The 24,025-nt window shown below is 48.8% G+C and overlaps 1 protein-coding gene across 9 annotated transcripts in view; it reads left to right on the top strand.

The window, feature by feature from the left end:
• LOC147616205 (pseudouridine-5'-phosphate glycosidase-like) overlaps window positions 1-15,030 on the top strand; it is a 92,963-nt gene extending 77,933 nt beyond the window's left edge. For all 9 annotated transcript variants that reach the window (XM_086777221.1, XM_086777219.1, XM_086777218.1 and 6 more), the window contains 7 exons: window positions 6,399-6,505; window positions 6,726-6,803; window positions 6,908-6,953; window positions 7,261-7,381; window positions 14,430-14,515; window positions 14,606-14,666; window positions 14,780-15,030. In XM_086777221.1, the coding sequence (XP_086633347.1) occupies window positions 6,399-6,505; window positions 6,726-6,803; window positions 6,908-6,953; window positions 7,261-7,381; window positions 14,430-14,515; window positions 14,606-14,666; window positions 14,780-14,819 (539 nt within the window). In that variant the 3' untranslated portion in view covers window positions 14,820-15,030. The remainder of the gene's footprint in view (window positions 1-6,398; window positions 6,506-6,725; window positions 6,804-6,907; window positions 6,954-7,260; window positions 7,382-14,429; window positions 14,516-14,605; window positions 14,667-14,779) is intronic.
• Window positions 15,031-24,025: the final 8,995 nt, after the last annotated feature.

Here is a 24,025-nt window from a genome sequence, read left to right as displayed (position 1 = left end):
GGCTTGTCGAGTGTAGGCCTCTTGCGCTTTAGCCAATCTGTCTTTTACTGACTCTAAGATCTCCTGGTAAGACTCCGTCACTCTGTTCGCCTCCGGTAGTGAAGACGAATTCCTGTTTAACAACGACTGGAAAGGTCTTCCAAAGGCTGTCTCATATGGAGTCCTGCCAATAGCTGAAGAAAAAGAGTCATTCAAAACAGCTTGAACTAAAGGTAAATACGATTTCCACTTACCTTGCTGATCGTGGACATAACACTTCATCACATCAAAGGCCAACTGGTTGTATATCTCTGTCTGGCCATCCGTCTGTGGGTGGAATGCACTGGAAAAATTCAACTTGGTACCAAAATTATCAAACAATGCCCTCCAAAAATGACTGGTAAACTTGGCATCTCGGTCTGACACTATGGTCCTAGGAATCCCGCCAATCGAGTACCAATGCCGAATGAACAACTGGGCAACATCCTCGGCGGTCACATTGGCCCTGCAAGGAATAAGCATAACAAATTTGCTAAACCTATCAACAATAGTTAAGCACTGCGTATTACGCTTACTCGGACTGGGAGGCAGATTTGTGACAAAGTCCATCGAAATGTCCTGGAAAGGACCCTTAGGGATTGGCAAGGGCTGTAACAACCCTATCTTCTTTCCACAAGGCGCTTTCACCTTTTGACAAATGTCACAGCGTTGTACATATGTAAACACATCACGCCTCATCTTTGGCCAATAGTATTGCCGTTCTAATTTCTCCAGAGTCGAATTCATGCCCCTATGACCACCTGTAATGGCGTCATGGGCATCATGGAGAAGAGCTGCCCTGAACGACTTCATGACACATAGTCGGCCTTTGTAGAAAAGCCAACCATCGCGTATCAGAAAGTGGCATGGTCCTGTGGCATCCAATGCTTGTCCCCACTGTGTACGGAATTCCTCGGAATCCGCGTACGTGTGCTTCATGTCCTCTAGTCCTGTACCAACAAGATCAAGTCTAGTGGTCTGAATCGTAGACACTTGTCCCTTCCTGCTCAAAGCATCGGCCACTAGATTGGCCTTTCCTGGAAGGTACTCAATCATACCACCGAATTGCTGGAATATCTGACTCCAGCGGTGTTGTCGATCACTCCACTGTGCACTTGGCATCGTCTGAATCCAGCGTAATGCCTGATGGTCAGTGCAAACCTCAAAGTCACGGCCATACAGAAAATGTTTCCAATGTTTCAAGGCCTTGGGTGTGGGCGGGTAATAGAGTCCCATCTGTATCCTTTCACCTCTGGAAGCCGACTCCCCTGGCACTGATGTGTCTCTGTGTAGAAGACCAAGTCTCTCTCTCTAAATGTCTCCTCGAACAAACCTGCATCTGTCCTCAAGGCGCCACTGCAATTCCAAAACCGCAATCTCTAGCTTGGTCTCATAGGTCTCACACCGTCATTGGGCATGTCGCTCGGTGATGAGCACCCTCCCATCTCTGTACAGTGCCCATTTCCGTGCCTTTCGTGCATCCAAGATGCGTGGCATGCACTCCCTCCTCTGTGCCACCTGTGCCAGTGTGAGATAGGTAAGTCTTTTCTCCTTTTAGTGTCCAGCTTTTGGTAAGGAATGCTTGCCTCACCTCCAACCCTGCAAACTTGAGGATGATTGCGCGCTCCTTGGTGGTGTCTTTGCCCACCCTCCATGCCTTGACGAAGGGGTATCAGGGATGTCCAGCTTTCTGCATAGCCCTATGGCATTCTCTTTCCGCGAGGCTCCTTCCTTCCATCCTACCACTCTCACATTCAATGCCCTAATCTTCCTGCTTTTCTCCTCTTCGAGTGTGTCATTGATGATGTTTGGGGATGATGGTGGGTTCCGTTGCTTCTTGGCAATCTCAATCGAGCTGCCCGCTTCTTCCACTTGTTTCTGTGTCTTCTTAATCATCTCGGCCCACGTGGTTGCCTCGTTTGCCCTCTTCTCCTCTTGTTCCTGGAGGGTCTTCATTTGCTCTCTAAGTGTATTCAGCTCATCATTGAGGGATAGTTGAATTTCTCCTTCTTTTGGTCTCATAGGTCATTTTGGCCTTTTGAAGACGTTAATACAACTTTCTTTCTTTCTTCGAATTGAGGACATGCCCTGAAGGTCTCGTTTTCCACTTTAAGGGTGGTGATTTGAGCCTCCAACTCCGTGATTAGGGAGGTATGGTGGCTGGTTTTTAGGTCCAACATTTGGACCATTTCCTCCTGCATCTTGCTTAGCTGAGTTGCCATGTATACGTACATGTCTGCCTTCCACCTATCCATCTCCTTTTGCATGGAGGCTCGCAACCCACGGATAAGGTCATCACTATCCTTGTTCTCCTCAAGCTTCTTTTGTAGGTGCTCAATGTCCGTATCCTGCATTTTGCATACTTCTCTCATGGTGGTCAGGCATGTTTTGATATGGGGGTCACTGATCTTCTGTGTACTCGCCCAAATCAAGCTGTATTTTCTCTCCTTCTCACCTCTAGTCCTTGTTGCCGGCGAGCTGTCCATGTTGGGACTGAAGGGGTCCCCCTTCTAGTACTGATTTTGGTCCTCAGCTGGTGGCCCCCATAGGTGGCCAGCTGCAAGTGGGGAGGCAGGTACAGGCGACAAGCGGGAGCAGCAGATAGGATTATGTTGCTGCCTTGGGGGCCTGAGCAAGGGCGGGTAGGGCAACAGGGAGAAAGAAAGAAAGAAAGATATATTAAGCGTCTACTAAAGACCCAATGGGCCTATGAGACCAAAGTGATACAATAATGTCCATGGCATATGTCATCATGGAATGGAAAATAAAACAGAAAGAAAAACATAAACATAGCTATCTCACTGGGGAGAGAGAGAAAAGAAAGAAAGTAAGTTGTATTAACGTCTTCAAAAGGCCAAAATGACCTATGAGACCAAAATGTTATATCATGTCCATGGAATACATCATCATGGTAATGAAAGTAAAATTAAAAGGAAATATCCGTGAATTAAAAAAAAAACAAACAGCCTCAATCTCTCGCATCAGCCACCAATAATATCTCGCATAGGGCGCTGCAACATGGTACCCAATGTAGTCGGGTTGACAGGGCAAGAGAAAGTCCTTTGGTGGTGGGAAACGATGGCTCTGATCCTCTTGAGGTGACATGAGCATGAGCGGCGGCCACTATGTTGGGGGCATCGGGCTTTGCATAGCTCGGTGGCTCTGTGTAATGTCACTCCTCTCGGCCGGGCTCGTACATTAGCCTGGAGGTCGGGGCCAGTGGGTGGATCTGCTCTCAGGGCTTTAGTCTGGAAGAAGTCAATGAGAGCTCTTTGTGTTGGTCCTCAGGTAGATGCAGCTAATATGGGCCCTAGTAGGGATTCCCTGTGTCAGCGGAGCTCCATAATAAAGAGCCCCAAGCATCTCTAGTCTGGAAAATCCATGATCCTAGAGTAGCTAGCATGTCCTGTCCTCTGGTGCAACTCCTCTTAGTCCATATCTGGCTATCTTCACTCTCGACTGGTGGGATGAGGTGCGGATCTGTCCAATCGCACATTGCATCTTCAAAGAGAGATGTGTATCCATGTAGTGCGGGTGTATGATGAGGCCGTCCTCCGTCATGTGAAGAAGATGGTCTCTGTAGAAAGCCATCTTCGTCCCTAGGGGTTGGAGGGGTGGATGTTAGGTCCTCTGAGTATCCAATCTCACAATGTCCTCCCTAATCACCCTGTTCAGTTCTGTGTGGCTGAGAGCAAAGAAAGGGGCCTCTATGGTGTACTGAAACGGTGGGAGTGCCCCCATCTGCATGCCATGCATACCAAACCAAGTGCTCACTTGTGCATACCAACACTGCGTGTCTCCATTAAATGCCAGTTGTCTCGAGGACTCTAGGGCAAGCCGAGGGTGTCTATCTAGTGGGAGCTCCCATCATAGTTGCCACGCGTTTCATAAACGTTTCTTTCAAATCCCACACGTTTCAAAAACGTTTCATACCAAAGGGGGGGGGTATAGGCCCCAAAATTTATATACAAGTTTATAATATGTAAAAAAATATGTTGCCTTCCCTGCAAAACAATATTAAACATGCGTCATTTACAAATTAAAACATGTTTACGACTTAAAACTAAAGAATCTGGGTAAAAAATGCTTAAATCGTACAGTTTCCAAGTGGATACGAATGAAACGTGTTTCAATCGTATGCAACGTTTTGTTTCATTCAAACTCAATGAAACGCGTTTCATTGCACTTTGTGGATTTCCGCAAAGCTTTTGATACCGTCCCATGGGCCAGACTAATGAGGAGACCGCGGGAGATGGGAGTCCCAGTAGAGATGCTTTGGGGGATCATTACACTCTATGAGTCAGTCACAGGAGGTGAATGGGTTCCAAGAGGTGACTCAGAGATCATACACAGCACTATTGGGGTGAAGCAAGGATGCCCCTTGTCTCCTACTCTATTTGGTGTATACATTGACGAGATCTCGGATTACATAGATAGACAGGGAGGACCAGGAGCACATTTAGCAAGAGTCTTGATACCAATCCTCTTGCATGCAGATGATATTGTTCTTATTTCTGATTCACCAAAGGCGTTGCAGAGGCATTTGGATGCATTACGGGCCTTTTGTGAGGACTGGGGCCTCACTGTGAACCTTGGAAAGACCAAGGTCATGATCTTTAACACCTCCCCACAATGGATAGGCAGATCTGCAGTACAGTTTACATTCAGTGGAGAGCCTGTGGAGTATGTTACCTCATATGTATACCCTGGGATCACTTTTGCTGGACCTTAGTTCTCGATGCGGAAGGCGGCCGAAGCTGATTGATGAGGGGATATGCAGCCCTTGGTTCGCTAGAGAGGCAATGCTCATAGATATAGTTTCAGGAGCTGAGGATGAAGCTTTGGCTATTTGATACTCTAGTTACACCTACACTACTGTATGGTGCCCCTATCTAGGGTCCCAGCTTATACCATAGGAGGAGATAGAGGAGAGAGCCGGCCGAGATAGATACAGAGGAGGTATATGATGGGTGGAAGCTGATGGAGAGGCCGCTAGTGGCGATGATCTTGCGCATGATTAGGAGTAAGCCATCAATGCCTCATGAGATTGTGCGGCCAGAGATGGGGGCTGCACCGACAGTGACAGAGGCTCTATTCTAGACAATGACATACTGGCATAGGCTATGGGAGCTTCCACTAGATAGATACGCCGGGCTAGCCCTGGAGTGCTTGAGACAACTGACACTCGAGGGAGATACAAAGTGATGGTATGCATAGGTAGATACTTGGTTTGGCATGCACAGTATGCAGATAGAGGCACACCCCCCATTCCAGTACAGCATAGAGGCCCTGTCATTTTCTTTCAGCCGCACAGAGCGGAACAGAGTTATGAGGAAGGACATTGTCAGACTGGATACTCAGAGGACATGGAGTTCACCTAGTCGTCCACTGTGGACGAAGATGGCCTTCTACTACAGAGATCAAATCCTATGCCTGACAGAGGATGGTTTCATCATACGTCCACGCTACATGGACACACACCTATCTTTTGGGGTGAGATGTGCGATCGGCCAGATCCACACTCGTCCCATGAGTTGAGAGTGGAGACTGCCAGATATGGGCTCAGGACGGCCGCACCAAAGGACAGGATATGCGAGCTTTGTCGCACAGAGCCCGAGATAGAGGATCATTACATATGCTGATGCCCTGTATACTATGAGATTCGGGGGAGGTTCCACTGCCTCTTCCGAGGTGGGTTCGGACCACTTTCCAGGATCATGGACTTCCCGTATCCAGAGATGCTTGGGACTTTTTCTTCTAGAGCTCTGCAAACACAGGGAGTCCTTAGTGAGATCCAGATTAGTTGTACTTGCTTGAGGACCAGCACAGAGAGGTCTCAGCGACTTCTTCCCTACTAGCACTCCGAGGGCCGATCCACCCACCATACCCGGACCATAGGCTAGTGCAGGAGCTCGACCGAGCTCGACTGAGAGGTGTGACACTTGATAGAGCCACTGAGTTATGCAGAGCTCGATGCCCCAGGCCCCATGGCCCTCGCCCACAGCCACGCCACCACAGGAGGATCCAGGCCATCATCTCCCATCATTGTAGGACCTTCTCGCGCTGGCTCAGTTTTACCACCTTGAGCACCATGTCACAGTGGCCCATGAGGGATGTATTAGGGTGATATGAGAGCTCTCTACTCATGTACCTAGATCAGATTTTATAGTTCTAGATTTTTGTTATCTTTTGTTATCTTTCTTTATTACTATTTTGTACCCAGGATGATTAACCTCATGGATATGATGTAGCCTTTTGGTCTCATAGGTCATTTTGGTCTTTTGAAGACGTTAATACAACTTTCTTTCTTCTTTCTTTCTTCTTTCTTTCTCTCTCGCTAACTTTCGATTGCAACTTCTAACTTGTTGATTTATGTGCAGCAATGGATGTCTCATCTGACTTAATAGAGCTTGGAAGAACTCCTGTTGCAGTCATTTGTGCAGGCGTCAAGTCAATTCTTGACATTCCCAGGACTCTAGAGTATCTTGTAAGATAACTTCACACAATTGTTCTTATACTGTTCTTTACTTCACATCATGTAACATATAATATGGGTTTGAGCAAGGCCATTGTTGCACGTCTTCATTATAGTGTTATAACCTCCATGTCATAGGCAGCTCATTGAGATGGTAGAGCTCTTGACAAAATTAAAGACCTCAAGCCAAAAAACCCATTGCACTCATTCTCTTGCCTTTGATTTTCTGTAGGAGACTCAAGGAGTTCCGGTCATAGGCTATGGGACTGAAGAGTTTCCAGCTTTCTTCACTCGTAGAAGTGGATGCAAAGTAAGACGCCTACCTTTATTATGTGATTATTTGTCCTTCATCCAATAGAAACATGTCTATGCACTGCACTAGTTCGCTGAAGTGTGATGTACTGCTCCAACCAGGTTCCTTGTTGTGTGGATACTCCAGCTGAATGTGCAGAATTAATTGGTAAGTTCATCTTTGACACCTTTATGAAATTCGGCCTAGACAGCTGGGAATGATGTTAGAGAGTTGTGAGGGATTAAGGATTTTTGGACACAAAATAAAGCTTTTGCTTGCTAGCTCGAAAGGGAGGAGGAGGAGGGAGGAGGAGGGGGGGGGGTGGGGGGGATGGGACAGGCAGGTGGAGAAACAGCAGCAGAATTTCTATCTATGACTGATTGCCATTAATTTAAGCAGCATGTTTTGTATTTATGACAGATTCTTTAAAGCACCAGGTTTGGTATTGATAACTAATTTCCAATATTTTAAATAGGTGCAAGCCTTTCATTGGAGTTGCAAAGTGGAGTGCTCATAGGAGTACCAATACCAGAAGAGCATGCAGCAGTTGCAAAGCCCATTGAGTCAGCAATTGATAGGGCTCTACTAGAAGCAATGTACGAAAACTGTGTGTGTGTGTGTGTGTGTGTGTAGGCATGTGCGTGCGTGCACACACCTATCAGGTTCCTATTCAAGAGATTCTGGGATCAAGTCCCATTCCCTTTATGTATATGCCATCATGTCGTATGCGGTTCGCTGGCTTGACTATGGCATCAAAAGACTCTCTCTCTCTCTCTCTCTCAGATAGCTATATTTATGTTTTTTTTCTGTTTTATTTTCCATTCCATGATGAGATATGCCATGGACAACATTGTATCACTTTGGTCTCATATGCCCATTGGGTCTTTAGTAGACGCTTAATCTCTCTTCGCTGTCCCGCTACCTGCCTGCGCCCCCCCCTTTCTCTCTCTCTTCGCTGTTCCGCCTGTCTCTTCGCTGTTCCGCCTGCGCCCCCCTCTTTCTCTCTCTTCGCTGTCCCGCTACCTGCCTGCGCCCCCCCCTTTCTCTCTCTCTTCGCTATTCCGCCTGCGCCCACCCCTCCCGCTACCTGCCTGCGCCCCCCCCCTTTCTCTATCTCTTCGTTGCCCCCCCCCCCCCCCCCCCCCCCCCTCCCGCTGTTCTGTTCCGCGCCCCCCCCCCTTTCTCTATCTCTTCGTTGCCCCCCCCCCCCCCCCTCCCGCTGTTCTGTTCCGCGCCCTTTCCCCACCCACCCTTAGTCAGGCCCCCAAGGCAGCAACATAACTCTCTCTCTCTGCTGAATCTCCTCTCTTTCCCTTTCCCCTGCATGACTTGACCCCCCCTCCCTGTTGTTTTGCTGCTGTTTCGTGCTGCTGTCATGGATTAATTTTCAGTCCATTGGCTGTGGGAAGTTCTGCAAAAAGTCATGGCCAAGACCGGGTTTAAAGAGGAGCTCGTGAAGGTAGAAGACAAGCTCGGCACAATTATCAAAGAAAACAAGAAGATGGTTGACTCTTCCGTTACCGCAATCATAAACCGCCTCTCCAAACTCGAGAAGGGATTTGACAAAATCCAGGAGCTCGAAGAGAGATCTTCCAAGCAAGAGGCTGAGATTTCAGCCTTAAAGGAGGAACTAGTGGAGGCCAAACTGCATGCTAAAAGTCAAGCGGCTGAAATCTCAGCCCTCAAAAAGGAGTTGGAAGCCACTTCAAAAAGCAAGCTTGAGGATGGAGAATTTCAGCCCTCCTTGATTGAAGAGCTGAATACCATCAAGGAACAAATGAGGATCATTCGAGAGGAGGAGGAGCAACATAAAGAGAAGACATCTTCATGGGTGGAGGTGATCACAAAGACACAAAAGAAGATGGACGAGGCCGAGAAATGGATCGAGGTCGCCAAGAAAGGGAAAGGTAAAGAATCGCCACCCATCCCCACTCCCACCATCATCAACATGACCCTTGAAGAGGAGCAAAGGAGGAAGACCCGGGCCTTACATGTACGAGTGTCCGGTCTAAAAGACCGTGATAATGCGGAAGGGGAAACCAAGGAGCTCTTCTCTATGATGGGCATTGAAGCCACGCACACAAAGGCATGGAGAGTGGGAAAGAAGAGGGAAGGTAGTGGCGAATCTTCTTCTAAGGAGAGAGCACTTATCATTCGTTTCCCCTCCATGGAAGCCAAGAAGGACTTCTTGAAGAGACGTCCTACACTCAAGCAAACGGGAATATTTCTTGGAGATGACCTCACACTCTCGCAACTTGCCCACATGAAAGAAGTTATGCCCGAGATAAGGGCAGCCCGAGAGAAAGGGAAAGTGGCCTTCTATAGAGATGGTAGAGTGGTGATTATGGAGAGGCGCTCTTCATGACGGCGCGAGACCTATGGGACTACACTCAAAGTTGCTACTTGGAATTGTAATGGATCTCTACGCCTTGATGTAGGGGCTTTTGAGGATAGTTTCACTGGGAGGGACATCATCTTCTACTGTGAGACGCATCAGGCTCCTGGACAGTCCATGCCACATGTTAGTGGATACCGATGGGAGACAGCTTGTAGACAGGAGACTCGTTCAGAGCATAGAGGACGGGGCTCAGGAGGAGTGGCAGTATTGTTTAGAGAGGAGCTACAGCCACTGATACATATAGTCCGCAGAGATGAGCAGGCTAGGTACATGTGGGTTAGACTGAGGGCAGAGACCGGCAGATATCTCTACATTGCTATATGCTATTTTGCTCCTAGTACATCAGTGTATGCATCACCTAGCGGGCAGTCTCCCTTTTCTATTTTGGATGATGACATTTGGGAGTTCTCCAGGGATGGTGACATCATTCTCTTGGGAGACTTCAATGCCAGGACCGCCCATAGCCAGACAGTATTTTATGATACCTCAGAGGAGATGTTGAGGGAGCTTGATGTTAGGGATATGGGCCTATCTAGACTCTCACAGGATGAGGAACATACAGTGTATGGGCGGTATTTGATAGACATGGGGACTGCACATGGATTGGCCATCCTGAATGGCCTACAGAGATTCCCAACATCGGGCGGTTTCACTAGCTTTCCACATCGGCATGGTGCTAGTACAGTGGACTATGTTATGGCTCAGCCCAGTCTCATTCCCTCTTTTCAGGATTTTATGGTAGGCACTAGGCCGGTTGGAATAGCAGTGGATCATGCTATCTTGTCCTTCACTCTCACATTTCAGTTCAGCACCGCTCCATTGGGACAGGTCTCCACACACACTCGTTATACCTTTACGAGGGAGACTGACACCGTATACACGGATGAGATATACAGACGCCTATGTGCCGAGGAGCCGGGACGGCCATTAGATGAGCTCACTCAGATATTGATAGAGACGCTTCATGCTGCAGCATCAGAGGCATATCCCCATAGTCAGCCTACACGGAGACGATCTGGGAACATGCCCCAGAACAGTTGGTATGATGAGGAGTGCAGAGAGATGAGGATCAGATTACAGAGAGAGGTGCTCATGGGTGTTACCACTCACAGACAGTCACGGATTACCTTCCGGCACCTAGTGCGACGGAAGAAGAGGGCTTATCTTGCTCAGTTAGAGAGGGATTTGTACCAGTTGTTTATGAGTCAGGACTCAGGCGAGGCATGGAGACTATTCCATGAGCATTCACCATCACCAGCCATTACCTCCACAGAGATTTGGGGTGAGTATGCAGCATCCCTGTACACAGCACCAGGACAGCCGCCCCTGCCAGACCCATCGGAGCCATGCCCAGAGACGTGTGCTTTCTTTACTGCTGAGATGGTAAGGAAAGCTATTGACAGGATGAGGACTGGGAGAGCATATGATCATGATGGTTTGGTAGCAGAGCACTTTATTCATGCCAGAGATATGCTTGCAGAGCTTATTGCTATGATGTTTAACCGAGCCATGTGTGAGGGTTTTCCTGAGACTTGGAATATGTCCACGATTGTGCCTATCTTCAAGTCAGGGGATCCCATGCTTCCTGGGAATTATCGTACCATCATGATTGGTCACACATTGGCTAGATTATATGCATCTATTCTTGAGCAGGAGTTGAGTAGATGGGCAGAGAGAGAGGGCATACGTGCATCAGGGCAGGCAGGGTTCAGGAGAGGTTTCTCCACTCTTGACCATATCTTGACACTCAGAGCTATTATTGAGGAGGGCAGATTATATGGCAGGAGGATTTATTGTTGCTTTGTGGATTTCCGCAAAGCTTTTGACACAGTACCGAGAGCCAGACTGATGCGCAGACTACAGGAGATGGGAGTGCCCACAGAGCTGATTTGGGGAATCATGGCTTTATACAGGACAGTTGTGGGGCAGGTACGTACTACCCAGGGTATATCTGAGATGGTTCACTCCACTATTGGGGTGAAACAGGGCTGCCCCCTTTCCCCTACCTTATTTGGGATGTATGTGGATGAGGTTTCGGACTATGTAGAGCGGGAGGGTGACAGAGGAGCACAGCTAGCAGGGACATGGATTCCGCTGTTATTGTATGCTGATGATATTGTGCTGATCTCAGATTCTCCAGAGGGGATGCAGCGTCATTTGGATGCATTGCACATGTTTGCAGAGGACAGTGGATTGTCTGTTAACCTTGGTAAAACCAAGGTGATGGTGTTTAACACCACAGCACAGTGGGTTAGGAGGTCAATGCCCACCTTTACATATGGTCAGGAGACAGTGGAGTATACAGATGCATATACTTACCTTGGTGTGGTTTTTAGTGGCCCACTATTTTCCTTGAGGAGAGCAGCGGAAACCAGATTGACCAGAGCTTATGCAGCATTGGGGAGACTAGAGAGGATGTGTTCGCAGGTTCAGTTTCAGGAACCTCGAACAAAGCTGTGGCTCTTTGACACTTTGGTCACTTCAGCCATGCTGTATGGAGTGGAGATATGGGGACCCTCAGTGGATCACCACAGCCGAGCTGGTAGCACTGATGGATGGAGACGTATGGAGAGGTCCTTGGTTTCTATGATTTCCCGGATGATTAGGGCCAAGGCCTCCGTACCACATGATATTATCCGTGCAGAGATGGCTGCCCCCCCATTGGTAGTAGAGGCACTCACTCGATCAGTCTCCTTTATACATAGCACTTGGGCTCTCCCTAGAGACAGATATGCTCGCTTAGCCCTGGAGTCTTCACGACAGTTGGCATCACAGGGAGACGGATCATGTTGGTATGCACAGATGACAGCTTGGTTCCAACTGCATGGCTTTAGTATGGACAGGCTACCTCCATTTCAGTACTCCCTGGATGCACCCTCCCTCTCTCTCACACGGGCAGAGATTACCAGACTTATCAGGCAAGACTTGACTCAGCTGGACACTAGGAGGACATGGATACAGCCGACACACGAGCTTGGTACGAAGATGGCTTTCTATAGAGATCATCTTCTCCAGCTCACGGAGGATGGGTTTGTGATTAGACCCAGCTACATGGATACTCATCTTTCTCATGGGGTACGGTGTGCTATTGGTCAGATGCGCACATCCTCACACCAGCTAGAGATTGAGATTGGCAGATTCAGAGGAGTACCAGCTGAGGCCAGGATTTGTCAGCTATGCCAGATGGAGCCAGAGACAGAGTTACATTACATATGTCACTGTCCAGTATATTATGAGATACGAGGCCATTTTCACTGCCTGTTCAGAGAGGGCTTTGGACCACTTTCTAGAGTCATGAGATACCAGGATCAGAGATGCCTCGGATTGTACTTGCTGGAGCTGCGTAGACATAGAGAGGGTCTCCTGAGAGGGAGGGGATCAGAGAGGGAGAGACACCTACAGAGGCAGATTACAGACTTCTTTCGACCAGAGATTGAGCAGTCAGGTCAGCAGGCATTGCAGCTAGCCCCAGAGTACAGCCGCACCAGAGGTACACTGATTGATCGGGCTATAGAGCTGGGGCGGTCCAGGCGCCCCAAGATGAGAGGCCCATCTCGACACCGGCGGAGACTACAACAGAGGATCAGGATCATACTAGCACGGCATGGGAGACGTCCAGTCAGAGTACTCACCATGGAGGACATTGAGGATATCCGCCATCGACCGATGAGAGACATCTTTGGATAGTGATGTGTATGATGCTTACCTTTGTTGCTGGAGTTTTCCTCCTAGATGTTATCCATTAGGCGTTCCTGGTACCATACTTTTCCTCATAGTTGTTTCAGTTTCAGTTAGTTGTTTAGTTGTTTTTAGCTTTCCTTACACAGACATTGTATCAGATCCACCAATTGTTGTAACCTTTTTGGTCTCATAGGTCATTTTGGCCTTTTGAAGACGTTAATATATCATTTCATTTCATTTCATTTCATTTCTCTCTCTCTCTCTCTCTCTCTCTCTCTCTCTCTCTCTCTCTCACTAGGAGGACATGGCTAGAGTCCTCACAGGAGTTGGGGACGAAGATGGCTTTCTATAGAGACCATCTTCTCCGCACCACTGAGGATGGCTTTATACTTAGACCGAGCTACATGGATACCCATCTGTCTCATGGATTGAGGTGCGCCATTGGGCAGATCCGCACCTCTTCACATCAGTTAGAGATAGAGACAGGCAGATTTAGAGGCATACCTCCAGGGGACAGGATTTGTCAGATTTGTTGGATAGAGCCAGAGACGGAGGAGCACTACCATTGCCTTTTCAGAGAGGGATTTGGACCACTGGCTAGAGTCATGGACTATTGTGATTAGCGATGCTTGGGTCTTTATCTCCTGGAGATCCGCAGGCTCAGAGAGTCCATTATCAGGAGCAGACGCCCGACTGGCAGGGAGTCCACACAGAGACAGATTACTGACTTCTTTAGAGGGACTACCCGGGAGGACACACAGCCGACAGCCCAGCAGTGGGCACCCCGTGGGACTCTAGTTGAGAGAGCTATCCAGTTGGGCAGATCTAGACACCCGAGGGTTCGCGGATCCTCACATCGGAGACGGTGCCTACACCGGAGGATTCAGAGCATCATTGCGAGGCATCGGGCTCGTTCGACTAGGCATCTCACTATGGCAGATATCCAGGCCATCCGGCAGAGACCCATGCTAGAGCTCCTAGGATGATTACAACTCCAGCCATATACTGTTGTACTCATTGTCACTTTTGTACTCCCCCATATTCATGTATTCAGGTATCCATGTACTCATGTACCCCATTTTGACTAGTAGCATTAGCTTCCCCCCTACTGATGTATTGTGGGGCTATCTCTTTTCTTTTTTAGACAGTGTATGAGATGTCACATGGTTGTAACTTTGGTCTCATAGGTCACTTTGGCCTTTTGAAGACATTAATATAACATTTCATTTCATTTCATTTCTCTCTCATGTTTCTATGTTCTTAGTATTCCATGATGAGTTTCCATGGACAGTTTTGTATCACCCCAGTGAGATAGCTATGTTGATGTTTTCTTTCTGTTTTATTTTCCATTCCATGATGAGATATGCCATGGACATTATTGTATCACTTTGGTCTCATAGGCCCATTGGGTCTTTAGTAGACGCTTAATATATCATTCTTTCTTTCTTTCTCTCATATCCTTCTGTGGTTCTAGGAGTTGCATGTCCACGGCACCACTCCCTTCAATTTTAAAGTACACTACATGCCTACTCACATCGTCTTTATGTGTGATTATGATTTCTTAGGGATCAACATGTTTGTGGGAGTGCAATAACCCCTTTTCTGCTCAAAAGAGTGAGTGAACTTACTGGTGGAGCCTCACTTGCTGCAAGTATCCTTGGACAAGAAGATTTATTTGTGCTCTATTTTTGTTTGAGAGACCGCTACTTTTGTGGAGGGATGCTACTTAACTAAATGACAGATATTGAGCTGGTGAAGAACAATGCTAGGGTGGGAGCACGGATATCAGTTGCCTTGAGTCGGTAAGATTGTTCTGGCCTTGCAGTTAGATTGTTAGATTTGGCATTCTTATCTCTAGTTAAGGCTTGAAGGTCATGTTGAATGCTAACACACTTTGTTTTTGTCTTTGTTTTAGACACAAGAAGAAACAAGTAGATATGATAGAAGTGAGATAGAAAGCTATATCATGGGCAAAGGATCTAATCTATGAAGCAAAGAGGACCAAAACAATCTACATTCAGATGACAAAAACTTTGAAGGGTTTTGAATAGGCTCTAATACAGCTACTCTTGCGCATTAGTAATGAGGCTTTGCCATGTCATTTCTATTGTAAATCATGTAAACAATGTACTTTTTGGTTATTTTTTGTCTTCCATAAGACCTCAATCAATTGATCCATCTCTCTTTTTGGTTATTTTTGGCCTTCCATTAGACCTCAATCAATTGGACAGCAAGCAAAAGAAAGAAATAGAGGCATTGTGGGACATCTGTAAGACCCATGAAAACGACCTTGAGGGGGCCCAAAAGACCACACAAGATGCCATGGCAATGATGTGCGCCAAGCTTGTCAAAAACCTCCACCGGAAAATGACAGAGTGGAAAGAGGAAGTTTATGAGGAGATGTGATCGCATTTTGCCTCGTGGAAAGTGGATATTGAGGAGTGCTTGTTTTCCGCCCGAGGTACATGGACATTCACCTCTCTCATGGAGTCAGATGTGCCATTGGCCAGATCTGCACGTCTTCACATCAGCTGAGGATAGAGATGGGTCGATATGGAGCCGTCTCCCTTCCCCCTGAGGATCGGATTTGCCAGCTCTGTCAGCTGGAGCCAAAGATTGAGGAACGCTACATATGTCGGTGCCCAGTGTACTATGAGATCCAAGGGCACTTTCATTACCTCTTCCGAGATGGATTTGGGCCATTGTCCAGAGTGATGGACTACTCATACCAGTGTTGCCTTGGGCTTTTTCTCCTCGAGCTACGCAGACACTGAGACCACATCCTACGCTCCAGACAGGGGGGGGGGATGTCCGAGACACATGCCGCTGCACCCTTACCGACTTCTTCAGAGCAGTAGCGACCCCGTGCATCGTTCACCACGAGTCGACTGGGCCCACATAGCCACCTCGAGGAGTCACACTGGACAAAGCTGGAGAGCTATGTAGAGCATGGCATCCACGACCCGCTGGGCTATGACCAGAGCCGAGACATTATCAGAGGATACATGCGATATTGGCACGACGCCGTGCGGCATGACCTCGGCACTTCAGCTTGTCTATGCTGGATCGACCTATGCGAGACATTATGGGATGAGTCTATCTCAGCTACTTTCCATAGCCTACCATTTTTCCAATTCCACACTTTTATCAGATATGCCTTTTTCTAGAGCAGTTGTATCAGGCCACTAGTTCCTCTTTGGCCACATGTTATAGCTAGTTGTTTTTTAGTTTATGCGTTTCATTTTCTACTCGGGACATTTTGCTTCCTTGAGTTTTGGATGTATTGGTACTTTAGTCTCATAGGCCACTCTGGCCTCTTGTAGACATTAATATATCTAGATCTAGACGACCCTATCAGACTACAAGAGCTGGACATCACTGACACAGGGCTGCAGCAATCATCACAGGACCGTGAGGAGGTCACAGTGTCCGGGAGATATTTCTTAGAGCTGGGAGCTGCACATGGTCTCATTATCTATAATGGGATGTCCCGATGGCGCTCCTCCGGTGCCCTCACCTCCTTCCCTCGCTTAGGAGGTACTAGCACTGTGGACTACCTTATGGGATCTCCGGCTTTGGCACACCTTATCCCCGACTTCTCCATTCCGCCACCCCCTTTTGAAGCTGACCATGCCTACCTCTCTTTCACTCTTACCTGCACACCACCCGTCCCTCCACCACCTCCCCCCATCTCACATTACACTCAGGTCCTCTTTGATCACGAGCTTGACCTTGTTTACTCCAACCACATCTACCGCCAACTCTAGGATGTAGAACCTACTGTCCCCCTATCCACCCTCACAACACAACTCACCACCATACTCCACACATCCACCACAGCTTCTTTCATATGCACGCGGCAGTCTACTGCCAAGCCACCTTGCGGTTCCATGCCCCAGAACTGTTGGTATGATGACGAATATTGGGCCACACGCTCCCGTCTTAAGCATGAGGTACGGATTGGGCAAATCACGAAGTGCCAAGCGCAACGGATTTCTCAACGGCTCACGCGACGCAAGAAACAGGAGTTCTATGCTCGGAAAGAGGATGAGTTATACCGACTTTTCTTAGGGCTGAACTGCAAAGAGGCATGGAGGAAACTCCGAGAACATCACCCTCCCACACCTATCACCTGCCCAGACACATGGCACTCCTATGCACGCTCCCTCTATCATATCCCCCATCAGCCACCCCTACCCCCACCACTAGACCCCCGCCCCACCACCTCCACCTTCTTCAGAAAGCGCATGGTCCTCAAGGCCATTCGTAGACTACGCAATGGGCGAGCCCAAGATCACGAGGGACTCACTGCCGAGTACATCTCGCATGCCCATGTTACCCTAGCACCCCTACGATCCACTTGATCCTAATAACTACAGGACGATCATGATTGGCCACACATTGGCCAAGCTCTATGGATCAGTGCTAGAGGCGGAGCTCAGTTCATTTGTAGAGAGCCAGGGATAAGGAGCCTCACGTCAGGCTGGCTTTCGGAGGAGCTACTCTACCCTTGACCACATCTTCACCCTCCGTGCCATCATCGAGGAGGGTAGAGCACGACACCAGAGGATTTATTGTTGCTTTGTGGATTTCCACAAAGCTTTTGATACTGTACCCCGAGCCCGCTTCTTACACCGTCTACAGGAGATCGGAGTCCCATCTGACATGGATTGGAGCATCATCGCCCTCTATGAGTCCATCACCGGACGAGTGAGAGCCCTAGGAGGTACATCACAGGAGATTTCCAGCACCATTGGGGTGAAACAAGGCTGCCCTCTATCACCCACTCTTTTCGGCCTCTACATTGATGAGATCTCGAGCTTCATTGATGGATTAGGCGGGGCTGGTCCCACACTAGCAGGCATATTGATCCCCATACTACTTTATGCAGATGATATCGTCCTCCTCTCAGATTCAGCCGAAGGGCTTCAGAGACAGTTGGATGCCTTACATGACTTTTGCACTCAGCGGGACCTCTCTGTTAACCTTGGTAAAACCAAGGTAATGGTCTTCAATACCTCTCGCCCCGTCACATCTAGATTGAGCTTCACATATAGAGGGGATCCTGTGGAGATTGTCTCATCCTATGTCTACCTTGGTGTCACTTTCAGTGGCCCATGCTTTACCATGCTTCCTGCACCACATGCTAGAGTGATGTGGGGATATGCAGCCTTGAGCTTACTTGAGCGGCAGTGCTTCTAGGCACATTTCCAAGAGCCCAAGACGAAGGGCTGGCTTTTTGACACCCTCGTCACGCCAGCCTTGATGTATGGAGCAGCTTTCTGGGGGCCAGATTTATCCGATGAGGATTGGCAGCGAGTTGAGAGGCCCCAGGTCATGATGTTCTCCCGTATGATCCGCAGCAAACCATCAGTCCCACACTGAATTATCCAGGCAGAGTTTGCTGCAGCCTGATGGTAGTGGAGGCACTCTTCCAGACAGTCACGTACCTTCATCGCATCAGTCACATGGATCCCCACAGGTACCCGAGGCTTGCCCTGGAGTCCTCCAGACAGCTAGCACTTGAGGGGCACTCTGGAGTATGGTATGCATTGGTTTCCACTTGGTTCTCAGTATACGGGCTCTGCATGGACCGCCTACCCCCCCTTGGACTCCCCTTTTTTCCGGCTGTCTCACGAGGATACCAACTGGGTTATCCGGTCATATCTTCTTAGCCTCTACACACATTGCACATGGATCACACCCCCGGAGCTCCCCACGAAGATGCACTTTTACAGAGACCACTTCCTCACACTCACTGAGGATGGATTCATCTAGTAGCCGGGCTACTTGAGTGTTCACATGTCCCATGCCATGCGGATTGCGATTGGGCAGATACGGGTTTCTTCCCGCCGCCTCAGAGTGGAGACGGGTAGAGTTGAGCGGATCTTCAGAGCCGGGAAGCTCGTACGCACACCCAGAGAGGATGGGTGCGGCTACAGCTTAGCAGTGACAGAGTCATCCACATTGCTGTGTGTTATTTTGCACCACGCCACTCCCCTTACGCCGCACAGCATGGCCAATCACCGTACTTACCATTATATGAGGTATCATGGAGTTCTCACAGTTGGGGGAAGTCCTACTCGGGGATTTCAACGCCAGGACGGGAAGTCAGCAGGTCCCACTACTCGATCTAGATGACCCTATCAGACTACAGGAGCTGGACATCACTGACACAGGGCTGCAGCGATCATCACAGGACCGTGAGGAGGTCACAGTGTCCGGGAGATATTTCTTAGAGCCGGGAGCTGCACATGGTCTCGTTATCTATAATGGGATGTCCCGATGGCCCTCCTCCGGCGCCCTCACCTCCTTCCCTCACTCAGGAGGTACTAGCACTGTGGACTACCTTATGGGATCTCCGGCTTTGGCACACCTTATCCCCGACTTCTCCATTCCGCCACCCCCTTTAGAAGCTAACCATGCCTACCTCTCTTTCACTCTTACCTGCACACCACCCGACCCTCCACCACCTCCCCCCATCTCACATTACACTCAAGTCCTCTTTCACGAGCTTGACCTTGTTTACTCCAGCCAACTCGAGGATGTGGAACCTACTGTCCCTCTATCCACCCTCACAACACAACTCACCACCATACTCCACACATCCGCCACAGCTTCTTTCATATGCACGCGGCGGTCTACCGCCAAGCCACCTTGCGGTTCCATGCCCCAGAATTATTGGTATGATGACGAATGTCGGGCCACACGCTCCCGTCTTAAGCATGAGGTACGGATTGGGCAAATCACGAAGCGCCAAGCGTAACGGATTTCTCAACGGCTCACCCGACGCAAGAAACGGGAGTTCTATGCTCGGAAAGAGGATGAGTTATACCGACTTTTCTTAGGGCTGAACTGAAAAGAGGCATGGAGGAAACTCTGAGAACATCGTCCTGCCACACCTATCACTTGCCCAGACACATGGCACTCCTATGCACGCTCCCTCTATCATATCCCCCATCAGCCACCCCTGCCCCCACCACCAGACCCCCGCCCCACCACCAGACCCCATTGCGTAGTCTACGAATGGCCTTGAGGACCATTCGTGAGATTCTCCGCGGACATGACACGCTCCCATCACAGAGGCCTGACATTCCCTCCACCATCAGATCGGTTCTAGCCAAGACAGGTTTCGTCATTAGTTGATCACATAATATCTCACTCTACACAGGATCATCTATTGATCACATGTATTGTCTGATGTTTTCATTTTAGTTTTTCTTTCAGTTTTCCATGGCTCTGTATATCCATGGTACCATTGTATTACTTTTGGTCTCATAGGCCCTTGCGGTCTTCCGTAGACGTTAATATAGCTTTCCTTCTTTCTCTCTAATTGTACTACTTGTTTGTCTCATATGCGAATTTTGGCCTTTTGCAGACGTTAGTATATCTTTCTTTCTTTCTTTCTTTCTCCATGGACAGTTTTGTATCACCCCAAGGAGATAGCTATATTTTGTTTCTATTTTTCTTTCCATTCCACGATGAGATATGCCATGGATATTATTGTATCACTTTAGTCTCGTAGGCCCATTGGGTCTTTAGTAGACGCTTAATATCTCTCTCTCTCTCTCTCTCGAAGCCAAGCAATCAGGATGGGTTGAAGTGGTGAAGAAGAACATCGATAAAGAGGTGAGGAAGGAGACTCAAAGGGAAGAACACCAAATCATTCACACCACCATTGAAGAGGAGAAGATGAGGCAGGCCCGCCGCCTCAACATTCGAGTCACAGGTATAATTGAGACACCCGACTCCACTCCCGAGATAGATGGACAGCTTCTATGCACGAAGCTCGGCTATAGGGAAGAGGACCCTCTCCCCTTCACCAAAGCATGGAGAGCTGGGAGCGACTCAACACGCAAGCGAGCCCTCATCCTACAGTTTGCAGGGGAGACGGAGAGGGCCACCTTCATGAGGAAGAGGGTGATTCTACGAGGATTACAGGGAGATCCCATCTATTTAGATGACGACCTTCGTCTGTCCGTGCCCTGCCGTCCCCGTCGTTGGTCTGTCCCGTTTCGGCGTCCCTCCGTTCCAAGCCCTCATCCTTCCGTCCCCTGTGACTATGGCTCTCAGCCGCACAGAGCGGAAGAGTGTTATCACGAAGGACATTGTCAAACTGGATACTTAGAGGACATGGAGTTCACCTAGTCGTCCATTGGGGACGAAGATGGCCTTCTACAGAGATCACCTCCTATGCTTGACAGAGGATGGGTTCATCATCCGTCCACTCTACATGGACACACCCAGCACTGCGAGGGCCGATCCACCCCTCATACCCAGACCACAGGCTAGTGTAGGAGCTCAGCCAAGAGGTGTGACACTCGACAGAGCCATTGAGTTAAGCAGAGCTCGACGCCCGAGACCCCATGGCCCTCGCCCACGGCCACGTCACCACAAGAAGATCCGGGCCATCATCGCAAGACCTTCTCGCGCCAGCTCAGTTTTACCACCTTGAGCACCATGTCACAGCGGCCCATGAGGGATGTTAATACAACTTTGGTCATTTTGGCCTTTTGAAGACGTTAATACAACTTTCTTTCTTTCTTTCTTTCTCTTTCATATACAGAGATGCCCCAGTGGAGATTGTGCAAAAGTATGTGTATCTAGGAGTCACTTTTACAGGCCCTTTGTTTTGCATGACCGCAACATCCACTGACCGACTTGCGAGGGGGCACTCCTCCCTAGCCCATATGGAGAGACAGTGTTTCCAGGCACATTTCCAAGAACCCCACATTAAGTGCTGGCTCTTTGATACTCTAGTACGACCAACAGCTATGTATGGTGCAGCCCTTTGGGGGCCAGGCCTAGGGAAGGATCACAGGAGGAGCATAGAGAGGCTACAGGTGATGATGTTGTCACGCATGATCAGGAGTAAGCCATCTGTACCACATGACATTCTACATGTAGAGTTTGGGGTGGCCCCACTGGTTACAAATGCCCTTTTTCAGACTGTCACTTATATTCAGCATGTATACATGCTTGACAAAGATCACCTCCCATGACTAGCACTAGAGTCCTCTATGCAATTATACAGCGAGAGGGAGGGAGCGATTGAGACGAGCTGGACTGCCCTCCTCCTCAGCAACACGGCCACCACCATTACCGACACATGCATGGTACTCTGAGGTAGTTGAGTGGTCTCATGCCCATGGCATACAGATGGACCGTCTCCCCCCGTTTCAGTATAGCCTGGATTCCCCATACCTTGATCTCTCACGTCAAGAGATCAACCGGATCATCCGGTTAGATCTACTCGGGCTACACATACACCAGACATGGGTGTCTCCGTCAGAGATTGGTAAGAAGTGTGAGTTCTACATAAATCACTTCTTGAGACTCTCCGAGGATGGATTCTTTGAGATCCTGGGATACATACAGATACACATGTCACATGCCATGCGTATCACGATCGGCCAGCACAGGGTATCCTCCCACCGCCTCAGACTAGAGACTGGCAGAGCTGAGGATATCCCACATGAGGAGAGGACATGCACAGTATGTGTAAACCGGCGTCGGTCTTCAGACAAAACCGAAGGGCGGTGCAAAAACAAACTTGCACACAAAACACTTCAACACCTTTGAGGACCAAGAAAAGGAAAACAAACAGGGGGAGCTAGAGTGCTCTTGCAAATAGTACACGGACACCGATTGGCCCCAAAACGCAGTGGCGCCCCTTGTGGTATTTCTTTAATTGATTATAAGAGAGCTTTGATTACAATAAGGCTAGAAACTCAGCCATCACAGTAGAATTCTTGAAGCCTGCAAAGACCCTGCATCATGGCTTCATATCCACTCGGCATCCACAAACAAATCCAGCCATTGTTCACATCAAAAGACTCACACATCGAATCTGCATACAGAAGCTTTCTCCCATGATCAGGGCTACCACAACCATCCATAGCCTATCACCCTATGAACAGCATCACACCCTGACACATCCAGTGCTTCTGCATCACAACATAGACTCCCAAACTGTCTCCCAAAAGGGAACTCGCATCACAGCACAGCATACCATACAGTCGACACACCTGTACCAACCCTCTCTACCTTCCAAGGGTACTATCCATCTTTGTCATGGATTCCCATGTTCCCTGTCCAATCAATAGCAAGGCTGTACCAAACATGTGTCCATTCCTGTACCTTATGCCTGCATGTGACCTATCTCCTGGAGAACCATAAACATGTTTCCTCGAGACACCTACGACCTGTTTCCACGTGAATCCCTTAGGCCTGTTTCCCTTTGAAATCTTTGTCCTGTTTCCATACTGAACCATTCACAACACCATTCAACAACAGTGCCAACAACGGCGTACATCTAGTTACCTGTTCCCTCATGAAACATCTGTCCAGAGAAAAACACACGGTCGTGACAGTATGCATCACAAGAGGAGCAGTAGAGGATGAGGCCCATTATATGCTCAGTTGCCCGGCTTACTATGAGATGCGGGGGAGATTCCATTGCCTCTTCCGAGAGGGATTCGGACCACTCACATGGGTGATACAGTTTGAGGATTAGAGGTGCTTGGGCATGTACTTGATGGGGCTCAGATGATGACACAGGGATGTAGTGTTGAGGCAGCATGTTGAGAGACCGCCCCGGCTCTGAGAGGACACCTCACAGAGAGCGATCACAGATTTCTTTGTGGTACATCCATCCACATCAGAATCTACTGCCCACAACAATTCCTCTACTACGACATCAGAGCCCACCACCCGTACCTGCGTTCTTAGTGTGAGAACTCAATCCATTCTGCGAGCTAGACGTCCTCGACCCAGAGCATCAGGACCCTCCACCACACAGAGACGGATTCGTGAGGTTCTCCGCCGACATGTCACGCTCCCATCACAGAGGCCTGACATTCACACCACCATCAGATCGGTTCTGGCCGAAGCGGGTATCGACATGAGCTGATCATAGCATATCTCACTCTACACAGGATCATCTATTGATCACATGTACTGTCAAATGTTTTCATTTTACTTTTTCTTTCAGTTTTCGGTGGCTCAGTGTATCCATTGTATTACTTTTGGTCTCATAGGCCCTTGGGGTCTTCCCCAGACTTCATGAGAGGGAGATCACTCAGATCCAGTCTCGCCACCACCAGCTTGATGTCCAGGAGAGGCTCACACATTTTCGATCAGATCTAGGGAGGATCCTACA

This window comes from Cibotium barometz, chromosome 38 (assembly GCF_041138505.1).
Source record: "Cibotium barometz isolate CiBa-2024 chromosome 38, ASM4113850v1, whole genome shotgun sequence".
In the NCBI taxonomy this organism is placed as follows: domain Eukaryota; kingdom Viridiplantae; phylum Streptophyta; class Polypodiopsida; order Cyatheales; family Cibotiaceae; genus Cibotium; species Cibotium barometz.
The sequence above is the reverse complement of the archived record's forward strand: the minus strand, read 5'-3'. Positions and strand labels throughout refer to the sequence as shown.